Source organism: Argopecten irradians, chromosome 5 (genome assembly GCF_041381155.1).
Source record: "Argopecten irradians isolate NY chromosome 5, Ai_NY, whole genome shotgun sequence".
Lineage (NCBI taxonomy): Eukaryota > Metazoa > Mollusca > Bivalvia > Pectinida > Pectinidae > Argopecten > Argopecten irradians.
In genome coordinates, this window is record NC_091138.1 from 32,150,893 (window position 1) to 32,177,801 (window position 26,909).

A 26,909-nucleotide genomic window follows, 5' to 3' on the forward strand; every position below is an offset into this window, starting at 1 on the left:
AGGCGCTTTATTCAAAACCAGGAATATATGATTCCTAGATTTCGGCTCTCTTATAGGCCGACTTATGCTTTTGGGGAGCTAAATCATCAAGTTACTTGTCAATGTTTAAATATCAAATGTTTAAGTTACATATCGTAAACAGTGAAATTAGCAGCAATACAACTTTAACAATTACAAAATATTTTCAGCTGTAAATAACTTTTTTGCTGTGCAGGCGACCCATCCACTTCCGTAGAATTATTGTATCGGATATCACAGGGTCCTGGAGCGTGTTATACCGGTATCATAGGGTCCTGGTGTGTGTTATACCGGGTATTACAGGGTCCTAGTGTGTTATACCGGATATCACAGGGTCCTGGTGTGTTATACCGGATATCACAGGGTCCAATTTTGGGTACGGGTTGGTGGGTACGAGTTGGAATGGTTACGGGTTAACTATACCCCCAAAAAAATTACCGCCCCTATTTCAGCCGCTCGGAAATCTGAAGAATGAAAGTCCAAATGTTATCCCTTCCCGTTTCTGGTGTTTGCTTTAGACACACTGAAATCGTTATCATTTGAGCACTTGAACCGGTATGAAAACGAAAGTATAAGCGCAAAAGGGAACAAGATTAAGAAAACGAATGAATAAATGGCGGGTGTTTATGTTGCAACTGTGAGAACTTTTGACAGAGATGTTGCTGTTCCATTTACCGTTAGACGCTTAAAGATTTGTTCGATTCTATAAACGCAAATGACCAAAATGTGATCGATGTGGTAGACGTAAAATTACATGGCTCATAGATAATCCAATGCTTAAAACTACGAACCTATTTTCTTTTTCTGCATCAAAGTCATTGTCTATTAAATATTACTTTTATATTTTACTTTTACTTCATATCATGCCAACAACAGCAATACAACTTACGAATGTTTTTGTTATGATTTTTTTGTTCTAAAAGATGATAGCAAGGTCACAGAAACTAAAATAAGAATTAATGCAATTGAAATTAATATGACGATATTGATTGCTTCTATAGTTTTGCATGTGATAAAGTCTGCCAATACTTTAATAACTAATCAGGATTATATCTACGATTTACCATGTCTACACTGTGTTTTTTTATATTTGATATATACACATTTGATTTTGTGTGACTCCAAAACATTCCAATTATTACATTTGCATACTTGAAAATTCTTTTTTTAATGTAAGTTTACATAAAAAAAGGATTTTTATGTACGCAAATGCACATCTTCAGTTTTATTGGGTGTGACAAAATTTTACAGATTTCCAATATTGTAGATCAACAATATTTATGATTCTCCTACAGTGTTTTTAGTAGAGTACGTTACACCTGGATGAGTAATAAAATCACGGTTGATTTACAGTATAATGTATTTGAATTTGTTGATAAATATATTGTTTGTTTTTTTAATGCCGAGGCATGGGACTTAGGTATTATTGTTGTTAATAACTGTTGAATATATCATTATATTGGTTTTAACTTGTTCTTACAACATTGTTCAGACAACAATTTAGTCTTTAGGGCAAGTCAATAGCACAGAGGTCAAAGATGTTATTTATATCTTTGCTGTTGACTCTCAAAACATAAAATGCTACAACCTGCATGTACATAAAACACAAATATAAAATTTGGCCTTGTGTTTATGTTTGTATACATCATATTCTCATTTTTTTTTGTACCGCTCGCCCCATTTTTTTTTTTTTTTTTGAAAACGAAAATTAAAAAAAAAAAAAAAAAAAAACTCTCGCCCACTTTTTTTCCTAAAATCCCGAAGAACTATTTTTCAAATTGGTATGGCTTTACTTGCTGAGTTTAGGTAAGATAAAATCACAAAATTTTTTGCAGTTTTTTGCAGTTAATGAGAAATGAAAATTTCACTATTCATGGATTAAGCTAATCATGCTTTGAACAACCGGGCCCTGGTGTGTGTCGTCAGAGCTACGATTCCGGTCCCATTGCCCGTAGTGTTGCAAAACATCCAGCGGTGAAAATGTTGCATTTCATGTGTGTCTTGTAATTTTTTAATTAAATTCAACAATATCAAACACTTTTAACATAAAATGATTATTTATTTACCCACCTCCATGTCTAAATTATGTTTGAAGCACTTTTGAATGGCTCACATCTCCGACACGGCTCACTTGGCCGCCATGATGCTTCTCGTTAGATAGTCTCGCGCTCCAAATATGGCACCTAGTACCATATATGGAATGACCTACAAATTTTCACTACGAAGGAAATAAATATTACAAAGTTTTTAACATGAACTTTAAGAATTCTTTTTTGCTTAATTCTTAATAATACTTACATTTGTTCAGTTTCACCATATTTATTCTTAGTTTGCTGGCCTTTTAAAACTTTTAAACATATTTTACCTGTTGAGTGTTTCATTCGTCACGGTTTCCGGTAAATCAAACATGGCGGCGTATTTGAACAGAATTATACATGTGTTGTGTTTGCCTTGGATTTAACCACTAGTAGTTGATGAAAGATTATAATCGAAAGGTTTGTGAATGAATATTGATCATAGTTGTCAGAACAATACAGTACATAAGGATAATACCGAAAAATATATTTTATCAGTCTCAAAGTGCCCGATGTGGTCACATCGGGCTTGCAACACTAGCGGCAACGGGTGGAATTCATACCCTGCCGGGAACGGAGTGGAGGCGGTATGATTATTGTTCTAGGTTAAGCTATCACAGGGCCTTGGTGTGTGTTATACCGGGTACCACAGGGCCTTGGTTTGTATTATACCGGATATCACAGAGATCTGATGTGTGTTATACCATTTAACACAGAATCTTGGTGTGGTTTAAAAATTTATATCGGATAGCACAGGGGCCGCGTGTTATATATCGGATATCACAATGTCCTGGTGTGTGTTATATTGGATACCACAGGGTCCTGGTTTGTTATATACCGGATATCACAGGGGCCTGGTGTACATTATACTGGATTTCGCATGATTTGGTGTGTGATACACGGGTTATCACATGACCTTGTGTGTGTTATAGCGGGTATCACAGGGTCCTGGTATTTTTATCCAGGTCATCACAGGGTCTCCTAGTAGGTGTTATACCGGATAGCACAGGGGCGTGGTGTACATTATACTGGATATCACAGGTATCTGACGTGTGATACTGTTTTACAATGTACACAGGAGATCCCGGGGTTTTGGTAATTAATTATGTTACCAAACATTCACAGAAATCACCAAATTCACTATGAATATGAGGACCAGGAAAAAAATTGATTGAAGGCTATACAATGAGGGGTAATCTCAGAAAGGATGGGGATATGTATATGTACTTTTAATATATCTGTAATTTCCTAATAGTACCCGTATGTTTTGTATCTCCTAGCGCGTGTCAGAATGCTATCTTATGGCGTGAAGTTAAAACGTCGCATTTTTATCGTGTTTTCATCTACACGTGCCAATTTCACGCGGGATTGGTGTGAAAAATGTTTTTAACATCATACCTCTGAACTACTATAAGAACAACCGACGCGTTTTACATACATGTACCCCATAAAGAGATGAATGAAGGAAACTCGCCATAAAACTTCTGTGTAATAAGCTATGTGAAACTAATTGACAAATCGGAATCCGAACACTTCTCCGACAGCTCGGAATGTTGATCCCTCTACATCGGACCCCGGACCCAGGGAAGAGATTACTCCGGCCAAACTGACGGCCGATACATCGTTCCCCGGCGCGTCTGAAGTTTTAAAGTGACCTACGAACTGGTCGATAGATATATTGATAAATAGCTGTAATGCATCAGCGGGTATTTAGACACAGTTATCAATAGTTAGATCTCTTGAATGTTTCTTCTTGTACGAGGCGATTTATAAGTCCTGAGTGGGTAAGACACCAGCATCAGATAGTGCTGGCAGTACCCCCCCCCCCCCCCCCCCCCTAATCCTAGCTGACAGGGCGACACTCCTCCGCCCTTCGTCAACGCGTGGTCGAGTACTAAGACTACATGTACGTTTGTTGTAAAAATCTATTGTCTGTGACAGACAGGTATTTGGCCGAGCCAGGTTATTGTTCGCCGATTCCATACTTGAATTCTGTTCTGTGTATGTCAGCTTACCGATCCAGGGGGCAAAGTGACGATTGGACGCAAATTCAGAATCTGTATTTCAGTGTTTTGTGTCTCTGGCGTGCTATCCATTTTGAAGTTTTGAGTTTTAATGACACATTTTGATATTTTGCAACGATTTGTGATATTTTGTTGTGTTCAAAATCACAATGAAATTATATTATTATTATATAAATGCCTTATGGGTTAGACAATGAACTCTAAAGGACAACTATCATACTATTATGATATTTCAGTGTTGTCATCATCCCACGGAATTGAGAGACAAAAAACAAAAGAGAATTTTAAAACAAACCAGAACGCCAAACATGATCACAAGAAATAATGCTACATAGGAACTTACAACTATGTTGGTAGCGTGCTGTTCAAACCGGCTGAAATGTAATGTGACGAATTGAAATTGAACTAGACCCACACGCGTAAGTCTTTGTACTTCTAAAGGAAGGTTACCCCGTGCATGTAATACAGACGTAAGCATTGACGAACATTGATAGGATCATCGAGTAAAGAGGATCAATGGTCACGTGGTTTCATCAACTTCCTCGCGGTGCCGGAGGCGACATCTTACGGGATCAAAGGTACCAACACGTAACATTTGTCGATGTGGCGACATCTAACGGAAATTCAAGTATCGACAGTCAGGACATGTGGCGACATCTAACGGTAACGTTAGGTGGCGATGCTAGATGTGCGTAGGTGGATACGTTGTGTATGTGGCGACATCTTGCGGCAATGGGTACAGGTAACTAGACGGATGCTAGACAGATAATTACGCCTATTTGCCTCCACAACAAACCGTTTGGCGCATCACAAACCGACCAGCTCCGTTTGATATAGAGATGTATAGATGCGGTAATATATAACCAACAGTCTCTCCCTTTCCTGAATTGTTTTTTGTCCGAGACACCACGTGGCTGGCATAACCTTTCCTATTTTTTACACGGCGCTTGTAATTTGCAATTATTTTTCGTACTGTTTTAAAGATTATTGTCAATAGTTGATGCATTCTTAAGATAACTTCGATCTTAGGATAAGTTAAAGTTTGCCTTGCTTATCCCGAGCTGCCCCGGCTTTAGGAGCTATACAGTAACTTTGATGATGATGTTTTATTACGTCCGGATTCACCATGTAAGATGGGTGGTTGATGGAGTTTTTAGTGGTTTTCTCGTTGTTGTAGTAATATGAATTTGATGATAAGAGGCCAATGGTCCCCTTTTATCAAGTAACCTTTGGAATAGATAGCTCTTGTAATCATAACCGTGTCTCGATGGAATTGCCGGAGAATCACTTTCCCCGTGTGCCTGACGGGGCCTGACGATTGAAACTTGTTGAAAGGCCATGTATTACGGAAACTTCCGGGGAACTGCGAGGCACTAATTTTATAAAATGTCATCGCTGGAAGGTTGTTGTATTAATTTACGACATTAGCATTTATATAATACAATTACTGACTTTTAAGCTGCATGATAGCAGACCGTATCATTTCAACGTGTTGATTGCATGTGGCGGAACAGAACACACAACGGACTGTGTGTCCGATGTTTAATGTGACCAGATCTTGTTCAGAATAAAGGGATGTACAATTTCAGGAGGAATTTTCCGGATTATCGAATCATTCTAACATTGTTTCAAAGGAAAATAAAATATTGTGGCGAGAGTGTTAAAATTAAGTTCCATGTTAATGTGTGACAAGTATCGCAGAGTCAAAAGAATCTTCGAAAGGAGGAAATACGGGAGTTTCTAAATAATATAGTGCGCCTGATTTACGAGGAAACTCAGTGAATGCCATATACTGTTAGAGTTATAGCAATAAATAATGTGGAAGTGTCATGGAACAATTCTTCAGTGATATGCAGAAATTATTTATTTGAAATTCGAAAATTTTGTTAAATGCAATATTCTACAATGGGAACATTGAGGGAGCTACAGATGATGCTTCGGGACAAAATTGATGAACTGGTTCAAAGAGACGAACTTATTGATGAGTTAGAGGCGGAATTGGACCAGAAAGACGAGATGATAGAGAGACTTCAAACACAACTCGACAAGTACAAGGCTGTCCTCAAGCCCGCACACGAGCTTCCTCATAAACAAGTTCGTCTTATCCAGCCTAGAGGAAAGAGGACCGCCATTTCTGCCGAACCTGGCAAACCGGGCTCTATGATCACCTTGTTTAAACCAAAAAGGGTTCCGAAAGATGTGGAGTAAGTATACCTAAAACGCCCCCTATCGGACGGTTTATAGATTAGAGGTAGTGAAGGTAACGACGCACCCTTTCGAATGATTTATAGAGGAAAGGGGCCGGAATTAAGCCCCTTCCGGACGGTTAGCAGACAGACGTGAAATATTAGACGGCTATAAGGTATAAGGTGACTGACGACGGTGTCCATTTTATAACACCTTTTTTTTGGGCGATTTAATATATATGTTTAGATGTATGGTGTATTAAATGTATATCATACTTTTTAACAAACGAATAAAGAATAATGATCCCTCCCTTTCGGACGGTGTCAGGACGTATAATAGAAAACAGATACGGAACTATAACGCCTCTATGGGACAATTTGTAATATACGGGTAAGAAAGTATAACGCCCTCTATCGCACGGGTTATAGCAGGCATTTGATAGAATATAACGCCCCCTATCGGACGGGTTATAGCAGGCATTTGATAGAATATAACGCTTCCTATTGGACGGGTTATAGCAGGCATTTGATAGAATATAACGCCCCCTATCGGACGGGTTATAGCAGGCATTTGATAGAATATAACGCCCCCTATCGAACGGGTTATAGCAGGCATTTGATAGAATATAACGCTTCCTATTGGACGGGTTATAGCAGGCATTTGATAGAATATAACGCCCCCTATCGGACGGGTTATAGCAGGCATTTGATAGAATATAACGCTTCCTATTGGACGGGTTATAGCAGGCATTTGATAGAATATAACGCCCCCTATCGGACGGGTTATAGCAGGCATTTGATAGAATATAACGCTTTCTATTGGACGAGATGTAGTAAATTCCAAACCTATCGGGCAACTACATATATGTAATAGTATATGCATAACGACTAGACAATACGATGATATTCTTTTATTGCCTATGCAAATGTGATGGAATGATACACAGCGTAGCAAACGGGCGGTAGTGGGATGTAGTGTCCAATATTGGACGGTTATAGGATATTGCGTCTAATATCGGACGGTTATGGTAACTTATGGGACATATCGTCCTATATCAGCCGGTAATGTAGTATAGCGCCTAATATAGGACGCTTCTGGAGTAATACGTCCTATATCTGACGTTTATGGAGTGTAGCGTCCAATATTTGACCGTTAAGCAGTGTATCGTCCGATATTCAACGGTTATGGATATAGCGTCAGATATTTGAGGTTAAAGAGTGTAACGTCTTATATCTGACAGTTTATACTATAATGAGAAAGGGTTGAACAGACTTGTACCGGAGAACTATTGTTTTACTTTCCCATTTTTTATCCACATCAACATAGATGGTGTATTATGTCTTACAACAAAGTTCCTCACACATGATCAGACTACTTTGGATCTGACAGTAACTACACACTCAAAGAAAACAATGTATAATGTTGTGTAAAGATTTAAGCTAGTTGGATACTAGGTACGTATATCGCTGGAATAAAAACAGGTAGAGAATAACATTTTTTGGCAGCAACATTTAATCACAGGTGTTACAGTCGATGTCATGCAGGTAATTAGTAAAAACAAGATTATATTTTTAAGCACAGGTGTAACACAGGTACTGATAGGTGTAACACAGGTACTGATAGGTGTAACACAGGTACTGACAGGTGTAACACATGTACTGATAGGTGTAACACAGGTACTGATAGGTGTAACACATGTACTGATAGGTGTAACACAGGTACTGATAGGTGTAACACAGGTACTGACAGGTGTAACACAGGTACTGACAGGTGTAACACAGGTACTGACAGGTGTAACACAGGTACTGACAGGTTAACACAGGTACTGAGGTGTAACACAGGTACTGACAGGTGTAACACAGGTACTGACAGGTGTAACACAGGTACTGACAGGTGTAACACATGTACTGATAGGTGTAACACAGGTACTGATAGGTGTAACACAGGTACTGATAGGTGTAACACAGGTACTGATAGGTGTAACACAGGTACTGATAGGTGTAACACAGGTACTGTACTGATAGGTGTAACACAGGTACTGATAGGTGTAACACAGGTACTGAAGGTGTAACACAGGTACTGATAGGTGTAACACAGGTACTGATAGGTGTAACACAGGTACTGATAGGTGTAACACAGGTACTGACAGGTGTAACACAGGTACTGATAGGTGTAACAAATGTACTGACAGGTGTAACACAGGTACTGATAGGTGTAACACAGGTACTGACAGGTGTAACACAGGTACTGATAGGTGTAACACAGGTACTGATAGGTGTAACACAGGTACTGATAGGTGTAACACAGGTACTGACAGGTGTAACACAGGTACTGATAGGTGTAACACAGGTACTGATAGGTGTAACACAGGTACTGATAGGTGTAACACAGGTACTGATAGGTGTAACACAGGTACTGATAGGTGTTACACAGGTACTGATAGGTGTAACACAGGTACTGACAGGTGTAACACAGGTACTGATAGGTGTAACACAGGTACTGATAGGTGTAACACAGGTACTGATAGGTGTAACACAGGTACTGATAGGTGTAACGATAGGTGTACACAGGTACTGATAGGTGTAACACAGGTACTGACAGGTGTAGGTGTAAACAGGTACTGACAGGTGTAACACAGGTACTGATAGGTGTAACACAGGTACTGATAGGTGTAACACAGGTACTGATAGGTGTAACACAGGTACTGACAGGTGTAACACAGGTACTGATAGGTGTAACACAGGTACTGACAGGTGTAACACAGGTACTGATAGGTGTAACACAGGTACTGATAGGTGTAACACAGGTACTGATAGGTGTAACACAGGTACTGATAGGTGTAACACAGGTACTGATAGGTGTAACACAGGTACTGACAGGTGTAACACAGGTACTGATAGGTGTAACACAGGTACTGACAGGTGTAACACAGGTACTGACAGGTGTAACACAGGTACTGATAGGTGTAACACAGGTACTGATAGGTGTAACACAGGTACTGATAGGTGTTACACAGGTACTGATAGGTGTAACACAGGTACTGACAGGTGTAACACAGGTACTGATAGGTGTAACACAGGTACTGACAGGTGTAACACAGGTACTGATAGGTGTAACACAGGTACTGATAGGTGTAACACAGGTACTGATAGGTGTAACACAGGTACTGACAGGTGTAACACAGGTACTGACAGGTGTAACACAGGTACTGATAGGTGTAACACAGGTACTGATAGGTGTAACACAGGTACTGATAGGTGTAACACAGGTACTGACAGGTGTAACACAGGTACTGCACAGGTATGTAGTGTACACAGGTACTGATAGGTGTAACACAGGTACTGATAGGTGTAACACAGGTACTGAAGGTGTAACACAGGTACTGATAGGTGTAACACAGGTACTGACAGGTGTAACACAGGTACTGACAGGTGTAACACAGGTACTGACAGGTGTAACACAGGTACTGACAGGTGTAACACAGGTACTGACAGGTGTAACACAGGTACTGATAGGTGTAACACAGGGACACTGATAGGTGTAACACAGGTACTGATAGGTACTGATAGGTGTAACACAGGTACTGACAGGTGTAGCACAGGTACTGACAGGTGTAACACAGGTACTGACAGGTGTAACACAGGTACTGATAGGTGTAACACAGGTACTGATAGGTGTAACACAGGTACTGATAGGTGTAACACAGGTACTGACAGGTGTAACACAGGTACTGACAGGTGTAACACAGGTACTGAAGGTGTAACACAGTGATAGGTGTAACACAGGTACTGAAGGTGTACACAGGTACTGAAGGTGTAACACAGGTACTGAAGGTGTAACACAGGTACTGAAGGTGTAACACAGGTACTGATAGGTGTAACACAGGTACTGATAGGTGTAACACAGGTACTGAGTGTACACGTATGAGTGTAACACAGGTACTGAAGGTGTAACACAGGTACTGATAGGTGTAAACACAGGTACTGATAGGTGTAACACAGGTACTGATAGGTGTAACACAGGTACTGACAGGTGTAACACAGGTACTGATAGGTGTAACACAGGTACTGACAGGTGTAACACAGGTACTGACAGGTGTAACACAGGTACTGATAGGTGTAACACAGGTACTGATAGGTGTAACACAGGTACTGAAGGTGTAACACAGGTACTGACAGGTGTAACACAGGTACTGATGGTGTAACACAGGTACTGATAGGTGTAACACAGGTACTGATAGGGTAACACAGGTACTGAAGGTGTAACACAGGTACTAGGTGTAACACAGGTACTGATAGGTGTAACACAGGTACTGATAGGTGTAACACAGGTACTGACAGGTGTAACACAGGTACTGATAGGTGTAACACAGGTACTGATAGGTGTAACACAGTACTGAGGTGGTACTGATAGGTGTAACACAGGTACTGACAGGTGTAACACAGGTACTGATAGGTGTAACACAGGTACTGATAGGTGTAACACAGGTACTGATAGGTGTAACACAGGTACTGATAGGTGTAACACAGGTACTGACAGGTGTAACACAGGTACTGATAGGTGTAACACAGGTACTGACAGGTGTAACACAGGTACTGACAGGTGTAACACAGGTACTGACAGGTGTAACACAGGTACTGACAGGTGTAACACAGGTACTGACAGGTGTAACACAGGTACTGATAGGTGTAACACAGGTACTGATAGGTGTAACACAGGTACTGATAGGTGTAACACAGGTACTGACAGGTGTAACACAGGTACTGATAGGTGTAACACAGGTACTGATAGGTGTAACACAGGTACTGATAGGTGTAACACAGGTACTGAAGGTGTAACACAGGTACTGATAGGTGTAACACAGGTACTGATAGGTGTAACACAGGTACTGATAGGTGTAACACAGGTACTGATAGGTGTAACACAGGTACTGATAGGTGTAACACAGGTACTGATAGGTGTAACACAGGTACTGATAGGTGTAACACAGGTACTGATAGGTGTAACACAGGTACTGATAGGTGTAACACAGGTACTGATAGGTGTTACACAGGTACTGATAGGTGTAACACAGGTACTGATAGGTGTAACACAGGTACTGACAGGTGTAACACAGGTACTGATAGGTGTAACACAGGTACTGATAGGTGTAACACAGGTACTGATAGGTGTAACACAGGTACTGATAGGTGTTACACAGGTACTGATAGGTGTTACACAGGTACTGACAGGTGTAACACAGGTACTGACAGGTGTAACACAGGTACTGATAGGTGTAACACAGGTACTGATAGGTGTAACACAGGTACTGATAGGTGTAACACAGGTACTGATAGGTGTAACACAGGTACTGATAGGTGTAACACAGGTACTGACAGGTGTAACACAGGTACTGATAGGTGTTACACAGGTACTGATAGGTGTAACACAGGTACTGATAGGTGTAACACAGGTACTGATAGGTGTAACACAGGTACTGATAGGTGTAACACAGGTACTGATAGGTGTAACACAGGTACTGATAGGTGTAACACAGGTACTGACAGGTGTAACACAGGTACTGACAGGTGTAACACAGGTACTGACAGGTGTAACACAGGTACTGACAGGTGTAACACAGGTACTGACAGGCGTAACACAGGTACTGATAGGTGTAATACAGGTCTGATAGGTGTAACACAGGTACTGATAGGTGTAACACAGGTACTGACAGGTGTAACACAGGTACTGACAGGTGTTGCTGACAGGTGCGTGTTGATGTTTACTCAAACAAGGCCTTTATAGCTAAGAGTTAGTCATAATGCAGTTTCCAACATAAGGTTATCGAATTTACGGACAACAATACTGTTTGAGCTATAGACCCAAGAGGACTATTATATTTAAACACTACGTTGTGCGTTAATACATGTAATTCTGTTTAAAATAACAAATAATTATTTAAAGTTATTGGCGTAAAATGTCTGTAATCCAAGTCATAACTAATTAATACTAATTTTATTCTGTAAGTACGTTTTAAAGAATTCTTGTTAAAATATCAACTGTATATGTACACTTTAATTGACCTTGGGCAATGTAGTGAAAACTCAATTTTCAGCAATTTCTAGTAAATTGAATCCGGCAACAAGTGTTAATAAAAGAAATTGTAGAAATTCCTGAAAAGTGAAAATACTGTTTAATAGTTTATTTCCGTGCTTGTGAAATTTTTCCAATTATTTTTTTTTATTTCAAGATGCTCCACCGCCGACAGAGCATAAATGATATTAATCATTTGAACAATAATTGGTGTTTAATCGTGTACATATATGCCTAATTAACACAAAAAATCATATAAAATAATTTATTTCGCCTTTAGTGCATGCGCAATCAGTACTTAATTCCATATAGGATATAGTGTCACGGAATTTTTTCGGGATGCAATTAATTATTTTTTATATTTTTAACTTGAAGTAAAATTAGAAGCTCAAACTTTTCAATGGTGGTAATGGTGTAAAGTAAGTAACTTTTGTAACAGAAGAAAAATACTAAATCGTCTGCTCCTGTTTTTAATAGTGAAAAAATACCATTTGTCAGCGGTGGAGCATCTTTCAAACGATAAATTTAGAATATTTTTTTTGTTTTATTTTGCGAAATCATATGCAATCATTTCATAGATGGATATTATAATCTATTCATGTTTAATTGATAGATCTAATACTTTCGCGACCAATTAATGTCCCACAAAATAGCCAGCTGTACCGTTAAATGCTAATTAGTGTGAAGAAAGTAGAACATTGACGTATGTAATTGGAGAAGGGAGATGAACTGAAGCTAGGGCGTTCTAACCCAAAGTCATCACAGCAAATATGCCATGAATTCACACAGAAATTCTCTCAACAAATTCAATTTTTGCCACGACTGAGAAGTTTTAGGAATTCTGTTTTGGTAGTTTTAAATAAGAAAGTGTTCAGGTGAGCCATAAATACGCCGTTATTTATGTGTTTAGTTGGTGTATACCGGTATCGTGTTATCTTGTCTTCTTTTTAATTACCAACAAACTTAACCTTCACTGGGACAGTTGTTCGAGGCCAAGATCTTCTGATGATTAATACTTCACCGCTGACAGACACTCAAACTTAGACATATGATTATTGAAAGACATGAAATTGTTTGTCGAAGAGATTTAGTTTTTGCCATTTTGTGGTGAGGCTACACGCTCGGTACATTCCACCGTGGGTTGTTGCTGACGTTGATGACGTCACAGAAAGTGGGGAAACATGGCGGCGATCCGAAGATGTCTGGAATAGCGATTAGCCTGGGAAGAGATTGTGAGAAGAGAACTGTTAGCATGTGGCTTGCTTCACCTGTGTCGGTCGACCTGTCATACAAATTTGTGATATTTTCAGTCTGTTATCGACATCCTTATCAAACGTCTGCAGGATGATTCTTAGCTCAAGGCTAAGGATGGCTACATCGTTTCGACTGCCCCCTTCCCACATTCTCTACCCCCTCCCCCGATGGCTGGGAAGTTGTTATAGGCCATGCCACTATGCCACCTTATCATCTTATGTCATCAGAATGTTCAAACATGTTAAATGTAGCGGGTCCCATTTGAAAATACTTCTTAAGGAAAGGCTCCGCTGAAAGTTGGAACGTTCATTCTCACGTACATGTATAAAAATGTACCAGAAACCTATAGTAGCCTTAGGGAACGGGCATGTCTTCAATATATTTCACGTGTCGTAGAATACATGTACACTGCAAAACATTGTCAATGATTAAAGAAGAAGGAAAAAAACCACAAAAGAAAATTGTTAGAATAATAATTATTTAGTAAAAACAGGAATTGTGGATAATGTACAAATCATTTCCCTGGAATATACAAATTTCGATTACTTTTCGAAGATGTAGAAAAAAGTACTCATATGTTGCCATCCGTAGCACTTCTCAATTGATTCCGTTTCTAATTAGGTGTGGCATGACGTCATCACGCTTTCTGGTACTGACGGATTCTAAATGGCTGAGTCACGAGGTATTGGCCTCTAATATTGAATATGACACCCGTCATGTGCAAAACGAGGCTGGCGGAGACTTCGTGAATTGAGATACTCCAAACTGGTGCCGCCATACTGAGAGCCAATTACAGCATGACAGGTGCTCTATTTGTATAACGACCTCCCCATCCGTAATATCCATACTCGCCGCCTGTAGGGTACACGGGCATCCATTTCGGAAGCTGGTAAGAATGTCATTCACTAAGTGAAATGGAGAACTACACAGAGAGGTGGGCTACAGGTTCAACTATACTGGTAATAACTCACCGGCAGGAAACGTAGCATTAAACAACGGGGAAACACCATTTAACAGAGGAGGGCGCATAATACAATGAGGAAACAAATCATAACAAAGGGAATGAATATCACAAAACACGGAACACGGCATTGGGGTAAGAAGACATCATACAGAAAGGAACAACAAAATCACAAGGCAACATCAAGCAACGGAAAACACACTACGAATGTGGAAACAGAATCAAGCAAAAGGCAAGCATGCAACCAAGTAAAAGGTGGCTAGTCTACCAAGCAAATGAAAAAGTCATTATGCAACATGAAACAAATCGTCAAGCAATTATTAAACAAACGTCCGCCAAGCAACATAAAACAAAGCGACAGGCAACATGGAACAAAGTTTCAAGCAACATGAAAAACAAAGCGTCAAGCAACATGAAGAAACGCGGCAAGCAACATCAAAAACAACGCACCAAGCAACGAGAATTACATCATTATACGATATGAAACACAGAAACAAGCAATGGAAAACCGAACAACAACGAATGGTTATCACAAATTCAAGCAATGGGCAACACAAATCCATGGAATGGAAAAACAGCAGCACGCATCGCTTGGAAAACAAGACAAAATTGACTTGAAATAATAGGCAATGCAAAACAGACATGTTTGCCCAGTAGCAACAATTTCATATTTTTAATTGTTTATCGTCTGGCTATCAGACTTGTCAAGTTCATTTTTGTCCCTGGAGCAGTTCCGGCAGTAACTTACTAATGAACAAATCACGCATTTTATGTTAAGTGTATCCATTCAGACCAAAAACAATATTTTATATCTCAAGGTCATTGTTGAGACGGTGCGACCTTGTTTAGTTTCTGCTAAGCAGACCCGTTAGGTCGGGTATTAATTTTGGAAATTCGTGTTTGATAACGCTGAAAACAAAAGTAATCTTGATTTGATTAAAAACCAATGACATAAAAAAGTAATTCGCATGGAGCTGTCTTATAATTTGAAATATATTTTAAGATCGAAATTTACTTTTTCTATTCCTCAGAGATTTGTTTAGTGATGTATTTTGTAGAATATTGATTAATTGATAACACCAAGTATATGATCTTAAGAACGGCCCAAATATATGCAAACTGTAACCATTTCTCAGGTTCACTTTGGCAGTACCTTAATATTGACAGATCATAAATCTCCAATCTATATAGTATTATGGGTTCCAGCTTACATATGTAATTAGGGGTAATGGTGGGAGATGGTAGGGCTCCCAAAGGTGTATAAATTGAGGAATATGGTGCAAATACATGTTTTAAAAGGACAATTTTCAAAATGAGTGGAAGGATTCCTGAAGCTCAATGGTAACCTCGGGATCCAACTGTGTTTTAATCTCTGTGCTCGAGATATTTATGAACATGACTCAGGATACGCTTGATCATTAAAGACAATAACTTGATTTTATTCCCATAAACTCGACCGATATAGAGTCTATTGAACACGATTCAGCGTACTGTCAAATTCCACACCTGTCTCGAATCTAATTAGAAATTCCTGTAATTGGTACAAACTGATAATTATACGATTATGTAACCCCTGGTACGAGATACGGCCTTACCATTCCTGCGTGGCTTTATGACTTCCATCGATCGACCAGCATTATACCGGACAATCGTATTAACAGTAATGAAATGTGTACATCCTCGGATATTAGCCCACGTGTTCACGTGATTTTCTTTAAACACCTGTAATGGGTGATTAGGAGAGCTGGCAGGTGTGCCAGCACAATTTCTGATTAGGTACACACGAGATTCTCGAAACGACTATATTTGGTACTTCTTGTAACTCTTCTGTTGTAGAAATGCTTGACTCGATCGGCCATGTTGTAAACAATCATCTCTGTCAACCCAAGAAACGATGTCGGTTATGTTGTCGAAGCATAGGCGACTGTTTCCAGTTGTCTCCCCTTTCGTTAGAGGAAACGTAAAACATCGTCGCCATGACCGCCATACATGGTTGAATGAAGAAAAATTTCGTCCATTGTATCCAGCGGGGTGTAAATGAACGGAAGTTAACATGATCAGCATCGAAAACTTAAATAATATAAAAAATTTAAATTAAAAAGAAAAAAAGTCTGGGTACATTGTAAATAGTTTGGGCCTCGACCTCATCACTACTGCGTTATTCCTACGCATTTTGATATCATATCAACACACAAGAATGAACGTCACATTTTATGATATTATGTAAGCGAACGAAGCATTTCTGTAATTCTAACAACGCTATATGGTTTTAGTATGACAAGTATGTTACAATATAATCCATAAACTATACATGCCATGATCAGTTGGTGCATTACAAGTAACACTATAGCATGCATATATTATCCCCGAGACAAGAGAATTATCTATTGATAATATGTCCAAAGATATATATGTACTTCCATTTACATATATATGTAAAAACTGTTATTTTTTCTCAGGTCCCTGTGCATACACATTAAAGGCCTTAGATCGCTCCTTTTGGCCGTCATTTTCTGAATAAAAACGAGATTTAGACCACGTTTAATGGTTTATCATTAAAATTTATGGCTATTTAGTATGTTGATTTTAATGGTCAGGAAATGTGGGCGTGTCCGCCAGCTGACTTCGGCCACACCCCGGGGGTACAGACCAGGCACATCAACCCCTCTATATCCGGGCGGACAAAACGTTACGGCTGGTGATTTGTTTACCATTAACTCGCGTGCCAGTTATTTCTAGATCTTCTTACCTTTGCTGTTGGTTGCAAACGATTTGAGAATCTCTAGGCATTAAAGAAACAAAATGTAAACTATCGTTTTACGGCTTGATATGAGTAGGCTGCCGGGCTTTCCCAACTATCACGGCTTTGTATATATACCATCCACAAATACCTTACCGGTCGCCCTGTAAAGACACGGCATTTACAAAACGTTTGAAAGGTTCCGCGATAGGCCTTAAAACACATCTCTGTTAGGTTGGGTTTGGCTTATCCGGGACGGCTGCCGGTGGGAGAATCAGATATTAAACTCGGAAGGTACTCGGACCTCTCGGGGAGTTCTAATAGATAAGATGTTCCGATGGAATGTTGGTTCAATAATTCCAAGTGTGTCATTGTTACCAATGTGTTAATATCAACCGACGAACTTTTTTCCGACTCACTGGACATTATAGTATGCCTGAACAAGTAATGACGAATTGATTCCGTTGTCCTAAAGGTGTGTTTGCCGTGAAATTGTCGGCTTCATGCGGATTTTAATCATCAGTGTCTTTATGGCTTTCCATGCATGTATTGTTTAGTCCGTTAATGACGCACCGGGACAGTGGATATTTCCATTTCAGACAAACAACAGTCACTAGATGTCGTTATTCTCACTCTATATGTGTAGTATTGGACCGGCGCCACGCCTTAATTTCCACAGGACAGGCTAATTCACACACCAGCGCCAAATACTCTAGTGGGAAAAAAGAGATAATTTGAAGAGATCATAAGTAAGAGCGATTTCACTTGGTAGTGAAATGATCCCGAAAGGGAAGAATTAGAGAACAAACGGGCTAACTGGAGGACTCTACTCGTGTTTGAAATAAGTGTAAACGTGTTACCAACACGTTTTCAATGAGAGAGAGTTTCCCACTCTCTAATTGAAATACTTACATTTCTAATTACACGTGAGGGTATGCCAGCGTTTCATGTGCACTGACAGCTGGGGTATTCATTTCCAGTGTGTGGGAGTCAAGTTCCACGACAAAAATACAACCGGGAATCCTAGCTTACCCCCTTTAGGCATATCAGGGAAGTGGTGAGAGGGGCGTGTTGGGGTTCCAAAAACTCGCCCCCTGCAGCGATGGACCAAAGGCATAAATCAGTACTAGTAATGTGAAATTACGTCACCTTGCGTTACAACGGGGAGGGGGTTCGTCACAATCTGAAACAAGTGATAAGGGATTACTCTACCACGCTCCCTATACGTTTCTATGGCGATAAGGGGTGAACCTAGTGCACTTTCTAAGTACACACAAACTGTTATAAGACCGTCACGGAATCATTATTTATTCTTTTGTGTAACCAAAAGTTATTTCTGATGAGGAACCAAGACCTGTTGGTCAACAGTCTGGCTTACGACTGACTGGACACAGGATGTATACCACTTCTAATCTGTAATTACACGTGTTTTTTTATTCTCTGTGTTACAAATATCCTTGCTAGCTTTAATTGGTCTGTGCCTTGTAATTCTGGCCAATTGTTATAGCTGACAGTTGGCGTTACATATCCTTACTCCCTATGTGGAATAGTATGCTTCATTAAATCCGTCTGATGACAATTCGCCTGTGGATAAAAAAGTGATACGGATGCTGTGTTCTAACAGGAACCCGTTGGTTTGGTACCGTAGACGACAGTGCTGAGACATAATGGGGACACTCAGGGACCTTCAAATATCACTGAATGAAAAAATCGAGGAATTACGACAAAGAGACGAGCTAATTGACGAGTTGGAATCGGAATTAGACGAAAAGGATGTTTTGATAAAGAAACTACAGAATGAGCTGGACAAATATAGGTCCATTTTAAAACCAGCGACAACGCCTCCTGTGAAAAAACGCATGGCCATGACTAGAGAGAGAATCAAGAGGACAGCTATATCGGCCGAACCCGCTTGTCATTCTGTGTTGAGTCTATATAAGGCTAAGAGAATCCCTAAGAAATCTCCGTAAGTATATTACTTCTAGTTAGTAGACATCATTTGATGTTGGTTTGACAGCTTAGTGACACTTCAGGCTTCTGTGATGCATGGAAGTAATCCAACCGGAAGTGCACTCCAAGGGAAGATAATTAGGCGTTTAAAGAGATCCTTTTAAGTTAAAGAGGCGTCACATGTGTATGTGTGTACACGTGCCATTGTAAGACCAATTATTATATTCTTAAAGTGCATTTGCCTTGTAAAAGTTGTTTACATTATATATAAATATATATAGGACGTATGTGTCGAAGCGTGATGTATTGTTTACACTTGCATAAAGTGTTTACATATGATTTTGTAAGATATATAACGCACGCGTTATATACGTTCTTAATTGAGGGTTTGAAAAACATGATTATTGTGGTTAATAACAGCTGATAAAGACGTAATTAATCATGGATATATATACATGTATGGGAATTCTCGAACATTGTGGTTCATTAAAAATAAAGCTGTTTCATTAAGGATGGCTTATACAGCCAAGTATGACAACCATTGTGCGGGATGATAACATCATGGAATTAATTGCTTCTTGTACATTATGTGTACATATATACCATAATGAATGGACCAAAAGTTGTCGAAAGGATGTGAAATCTCATCAAGCATTGGGTAATGGGACCGGATGTATAATTTATTTGTAAAGTCGTTACAATCTAATAAGGTTAAGATAAAAGCCATTAATCTCTATTTATTTAAATTTGCTGTCACTGGTTTATCATTAAAAGTAAAACTATCCAACAAAATAAACACCGGTTGCACGTGCTTCCACAAACACACGTGCAAGTCCCCGTCCTTGCCGCACGCGCCATGTCCAATGATAAGATCTAGAACATGGAGTCTGTTATCCTCCGATATCGCGGTATCTGTACTTCCAATGTTCTCCGTAAATTACCCCAGCCGCCATTGAGGCGTCCATAAAGGCCCGTTCATGTACCCAAGTTCATGCACTTTCAATCTCGCGTTAATATGTTCCAATCGAGCAACCGCTTCCAACACCTCCCGTATCGTAGATTAAGCTTGGTACCCCAGAAGTTATATCTCGGGAAGAAACATTCGAATTCAGATGTTCCAAAAAGTTTTGTTTAAATGTCTGAATGTTATCCGACTTGGAAATGTGCGTGGATTTGGCGATAAGATTGGTATAAGCGTTTCACTTCTTCCAAGTTTATTTTTAGATGCACTTATTGTAAATCATTTATTGCGATAAGCTTTGGATACAGAGGAAACATTCCACTCCAATATACTGACATTCAACTGATAACGCTATACATACATGCTTCTACCTTCAAAAGATTCCACACAAAACCTGCGATATGTTTTTAAAGAGCGATCTGCTGACACGGACCAGGATCGGCCGGCTAACTGCTTCGAGGGCATCATTTAGCGTGTGACTGATCTAGAACGGCATGTCGGACATGCACTTGCTAACACGTGCAGTTCACGGTACTACCTATACATGTCCCTTATCTTCTAAAAATCGTTCACACGGACCAGATAGTCTGATTTCCTTGTTTCCTTTATCATTCACTAATAGTTTTATAAAGCCATGCTCCGTTTCTCGGCACACACGTGTTGACGCGCGTGTATAACAGGTCACGGTTTGTGACTTGCTAGATCCGAGAGTAAAACATCACCATCTACAGAACAATCAAACGTATTTGGGCGAAGAGTCATTTTTTCTATGTCGACATTAACCTTGTGGTATTCAGACATCTTAAATTGATTGAGAATCTTTCCATCGCTAGCTTAATGAGACAATAATCCAGACATCTTAATTTGATTGAGAATGTTTCCATCGCTGGCGCAATGAGATAATAATCCAGACATCTTAATTTGATTGAGAGTCTGTCCATCGCTAGCGTAATGAGACAAAAATCCAGACATTTTAATTTGATAAAGAATTTTTCCATCGCTAGTATCAAACACATCAAAACCATACATAATACTAACAGTACATGCATGCCTTACTGACATAAGCTGTTGATTAAATCATTGATGACCAATAAATAAAGATTTGATTTTAAAACAACACGACATCATATAATATACAAAGTAAACACGTATGGCGGACAAGAGATGGTGTAGACGCGACGGTCATACTGTCGTGACGTAAAAGGTATCCAACGTGACGTCAAACAGCCAATGAAAAGTGTAGAATATTATAAGTTACAACTATAGATATCTACACAGGTTGGCCTTCCTGATCTACGTACATCATGTATTAGCTGTTCAATCGCAGATACTAAGAAAGTTCTATCTCAATACGGGTTGTTCTGCGGCCGTGTTTTGTTCTGATTAAAAGTGAACGCCGTGGAGATCTGACCTCAGATGTATGATAACAATATCCGATAAAGATGTTGGGTTCATTATCGTATGAATTGCATTTCGTCTGATGGTCGATGTTTCGTTTCCATGTTTTATTTGAGGTGTACATAATAAGGTCATGTATCAGATTTGAAACTTGAGTACGGCGTTATGCAAAATGACGGGGAAGAAAAATATTTAAAAAAAAAACAAAAACAAAAAAAACTATAAGCATAATATGTTTTTTTTAAATGACATTGTTAAATAATAAGATCTCTTTAAAACGTTACATCAAAGTGACACTTGATCTGGTAGCAGTTTTATCTGATTAACTCGACTGACATTTATATTACAGATGTATTTCTGAAGCCATCTGTAAGATGTTATAAAGTAAGTCACAGAAACAGAAGAATCCACTCGTTCTTATTGTACACTTAGATTTCTTGTTTTAAGTGGGTCCCACCAAAATTATTTTCCTCACTTTTGGAAGATTCTTAGCAATTACCACACACTTTTAAGTCGTTAAATTTTATTTCTCAGGAACCATTTTCCCATAGTTTTAAAACTTTTTTTTTTATAAAATTATGTATGTTAATCCTTTAAACGATTCATAATAATTTTAAATGGAAAAGAGTCAACAAATTAAACTGGATTATCATATGTATCGAAAATAGAAGATGCAATTTCTCTGTGTCCGGTGTTTCTTTAATATGTGTCGTGTATTTAAGAATTTACAATACGCATCTTATGATATTATTGCATGAATGTTGTGTATGTGTGTCATGCAATTAACATACAAATGTGAGACAGAAATGAAAATAACGATGGAATTTGTTAAGATTCACATGGATATATATTCTAATAAATCCTGAACTGTTGATATGAATCAAAATGACGTAAAGCACTTTAAAATACCATGTGGCGAAGGCCATCAGTAGGCAGTGTGCGCGTGCACTGCACGTGTGACGATACAATTTTTAAACGCGTGCGTACATCATTTCTGTAAATACTATGTAATTGAATTGATCCCAAATTTCCGGTGTGTTATTGGTGTGAGGGCTTTCTGGCTCCATAAGGAAGCTTAGTATTCCCAGATTTATCAAAATATCAGCTCTCTAAATCTTTCGTCTAACCTATTATACTTACCACCTGTCTGTAAATACCAGCTGGAGGCCATTGACATAGCTACCATACATATCTACATATCCCCGAAATTGCATCATATATATTTACAGAATTAGACAGACGATTCACCAAGAACAATGCATAGCAATTCTTCTTAGTGATTGCTTTTTTTCTGATATGAAAATAGCAAAGTTCTGGTTTAAATCAACAATAAAATCGGTATGCATTTGATAGCGGATGTTTATATATACAGACGGCAGCCGTTTGTGTTCTGTTTTCACCTTGTTGCCTTCCATTCAAGTTAGATATAAACAAATTGATACAGATGTATGGGAGTTCGTATTATATTTCCTGCTGTCTATCCTATGAGTTATAATACGTTTGCCTGTTGACCTATAGTTAAGTCCTTAAGACCAATTAATAGCTAATATTGACATGTTTATGCATAGATACTATTGACCTTCTCTTTCCAAACCTATCCTTTTACGCTACCCTTTCTTCTGACCCCTTCGATTCTGTTTTGTGATCGAGATTCATAAATGATGACTGCATGGGTTGTCTGCCCACTTTCAATCTGTACGGATTGTCATATTGTGTGCTTATTTTAAATGTACATGTATATTTCGTGGGGATAACACTATATTATATTGATGTAGCAGTATATTTCGTGGGGATAACACTATATTGTATTGATGTAGCAGTATATTTCGTGGGGATAACACTATATTGCATCGGGATATCACTATATGGTTGATCCATATAACAGTCTCCATTACATGGAAAAACATTCACCCACAATGAATGTGTATCTGAATTAACAGTGGAATTTGCGGAATTCACATACAAACATTAGTTAGTTATATACTACCAAAAGCAATGTTACTGGTGTACTTACCCTATCTAGTAAGGGAGATTCAAGAACAGTCCGTCTATATTTGTTATATATAGAGATAAGAAGAACTACTATGATTTTCTTCGTCAATATAGATACAATCAAGGTGCCCGACATAATGAAACACTTGATGGATTGTCTTAAATGAACTTTCTAATGAAATCTTCCCTTGTTTGGGATGGAAACTGAGAGGGATGATATTCTTTAATTAATGAAGCATTTAAGGATCCAAGGATCGAAAAAAGCCCTCTCGACCTCTTTTGTCAGCGTTCTCGCCTTCCTGGTTACGTGTAAACGACTATCATCGTTTCGTTTTATTTTTACAGTACAAAGGACCTCATCAGACAGGCTATACTTGATAACGACTTCATGAAGAATCTAGACATGGGACAGATCCGGGAAATTGTGGACTGTATGTATCCAGTGGAATATACACAAGAGAGTCTCATTATAAACGAGGGGGAAATAGGCTCTCTGGTGTACGTCATGGAAGGTAAGGGCGATAACTCTAAATTTAATTCGTATAGTTCTCACAATATTTCCTTGCGTACGTCATGAAATGAAGGGCCGATAACTCTTGTAATTGCATATCTCAAATCGTCTGGTAAGATCCTGGAATGAAGGGGCGATAACTCTAGTTATTGCCAATCTGATTTGTCTAATGTAGGTATCTTGGAAGGCAGCGGAGATAACTCAAATCTCTTACCCTTAGCGAAACGGTGAAATTTTCTTTGTTAAAATGTAATATGAATTCATTGGCAATATCGTAATATGTAATGATGCTTTGTTTGTGTAGGGGCGATAACTGTAATAATTATGAATTTCACATATTCAGCGAAGCATGTAAGATAATGCTGATTTTTTTCTTTCGTTACGTTGTAAAACGAATTGAAAAAGGCATTTTGATAAAAATAAAAAATTATTGGCTTATTTGTTATGCCGATCTTAAAATGATCTTAAATGAAATTTCATTTAGCTATATGCGCACGATAATTTTGTATGTAATACAGGACTTTCATTGTGAAACAATCTCGATAGTGATGAATTTTCCGATGTTCTCCGCGAAATAGTTCTAGTCATTGTTTGTTGATAATGACGTGTAAGCGGCTTATTAGCTCTAGCCGACCATTTTGTCGAACAAATTAAAGCAATGTGTAAACTGCGTGTAAAATGCGCATTGTGAGATTTGCTCCCGCCGTGACAGACCACGTGGGGCATGTACAGGTCATGACTATTAACTGATCTTGTTCCGGAATTCTTGTCCGGAATCGATAGTGTTTAGGGATATGTCAGGTGCACTGTACTGAGTAAAGTGCCCTCACATTCATCACATGTAAAGTACATCCAGGATGAACGTAAACTGTAGCTACATATCGGGTAACTTGCCAGTATTCTCTGGGTGTTTCGTTTTACTCCGAACCAAACACACCTCCTTCTCCCAACGTTACGTGCGCGATGTGATCAATAAACAATAACATCGTATAGTTTACATATTCCATCCGATAAGAATCATCAATGAATAACAATCAATGAATCCAAATGACCTGTAGAATACTAATCTACTGTCTCTATGATAGGTAAACATGTCTTAATATGTATCGATGTAGTATCCCTGTTATTCATAGATTTAAAAAGAGAAACTATCGTTTGAAAATTTCGTTAGGACATGCCATGTGTTTTAAAATCTCCTCAGGAACAAATCTAGGTCGGAGTGACTTTTCGTTCCGAAATTTCTTCAAGAACAGATCTCTGTCGGAGTGACCATGTGTTCCGAAATTTCCTCATGGAGAAAACCCAATTGGAGTGAACATGTGTTCCAAAATTTCCGTGCGAAAAAATCTTACTAGAGTTGACCCTGTGTCCATAGACCCTCTCACGAAGAATGTCCGTGAATTCGCTTGATTCATGTGAATAACGTCAGCCGGCATAGCCCAATTTTCACGGTTCATTCGGAAACAATTCATTGCTAAGTATTTTAGATATCATCAATTCCACTTGCACCAACTGTTACAGCTCTCGCACTTGTTAAGAGAATGTATGTTACGTACATAAAGCTAGCGGAGAGATGAATGGTTGAGATGATTGCTAGATAGGCAGACATTCCGCTAATTGATGTCGACACCTACCAAGTACCTACTGTTCTGTTCGTTGTATCGTGGTAAGAATAACTAAACACTAAACGGTTAGGTTTTCTTGTACAGTGTGGATACGGCAGGTTACCATGACGTTGTACTTATAACTAAGGTTAGGCTGACATTGTATTTAGCATTACTGTAGGGTTAGGTTAGCATAACTGTAGGGTTAGGTTAACATAACTGTAGGGTTAGGTTAACATTACTGTTAGGGTTAGGTTAACATAACTGTAGGGTTAGGTTAACATAACTGTAGGGTTAGGTTAACATAACTGTAGGGTTAGGTTAACATAACTGTTAGGGTTAGGTTAACATAACTGTAGGGTTAGGTTAACATAACTGTAGGGTTAGGTTAACATAACTGTAGGGTTAGGTTAACATAACTGTAGGGTTAGGTTAACATAACTGTAGGGTTAGGTTAACATAACTGTAGGGTTAGGTTAACATAACTGTAGGGTTAGGTTAACATTACTGTAGGGTTAGGTTAACATAACTGTAGGGTTAGGTTAACATAACTGTAGGGTTAGGTTAACATTACTGTAGGGTTAGGTTAACATAACTGTAGGGTTAGGTTAACATAACTGTAGGGTTAGGTTAACATAACTGTAGGGTTAGGTTAACATAACTGTAGGTTAGGTTAACATTACTGTAGGGTTAGGTTAACATAACTGTAGGGTTAGGTTAACATAACTGTAGGGTTAGGTTAACATAACTGTAGGGTTAGGTTAACATAACTGTAGGGTTAGGTTAACATAACTGTAGGTTAGGTTAACATAACTGTAGGGTTAGGTTAACATACTGTTAGGTTAGGTTAACATAACTGTAGGGTTAGGTTAACATAACTGTAGGGTTAGGTTAACATAACTGTAGGGTTAGGTTAACATAACTGTAGGGTTAGGTTAACATAACTGTAGGGTTAGGTTAACATAACTGTAGGGTTAGGTTAACATAACTGTAGGGTTAGGTTAACATAACTGTAGGGTTAGGTTAACAACTGTTTATGTAGGGTTAGGTTAACATAACTGTAGGGTTAGGTTAACTACTGTAGGGTTAGGTTAACATAACTGTAGGGTTAGGTTAACATAACTGTAGGGTTAGGTTAACATAACTGTTAGGGTAGGTTAAC

At 38.8% G+C, this 26,909-nt stretch overlaps 1 protein-coding gene across 3 annotated transcripts in view; it reads left to right on the top strand.

Moving 5' to 3' along the window:
* The window catches only part of LOC138323554 (cGMP-dependent protein kinase 1-like), a 95,957-nt gene that overhangs the window by 15,224 nt on the left and 53,824 nt on the right, over positions 1-26,909 (top strand). Inside the window, exons 1-2 of one of the 3 annotated variants that reach the window (XM_069268235.1) lie at positions 6,008-6,321; positions 23,978-24,144. In XM_069268235.1, the coding sequence (XP_069124336.1) occupies positions 6,008-6,321; positions 23,978-24,144 (481 nt within the window). Of the gene's footprint in view, positions 1-6,007; positions 6,322-18,289; positions 19,298-23,977; positions 24,145-26,909 lie in introns of those variants that run through there. The other 2 variants (XM_069268236.1, XM_069268234.1) reach the window with 2 other exon arrangements.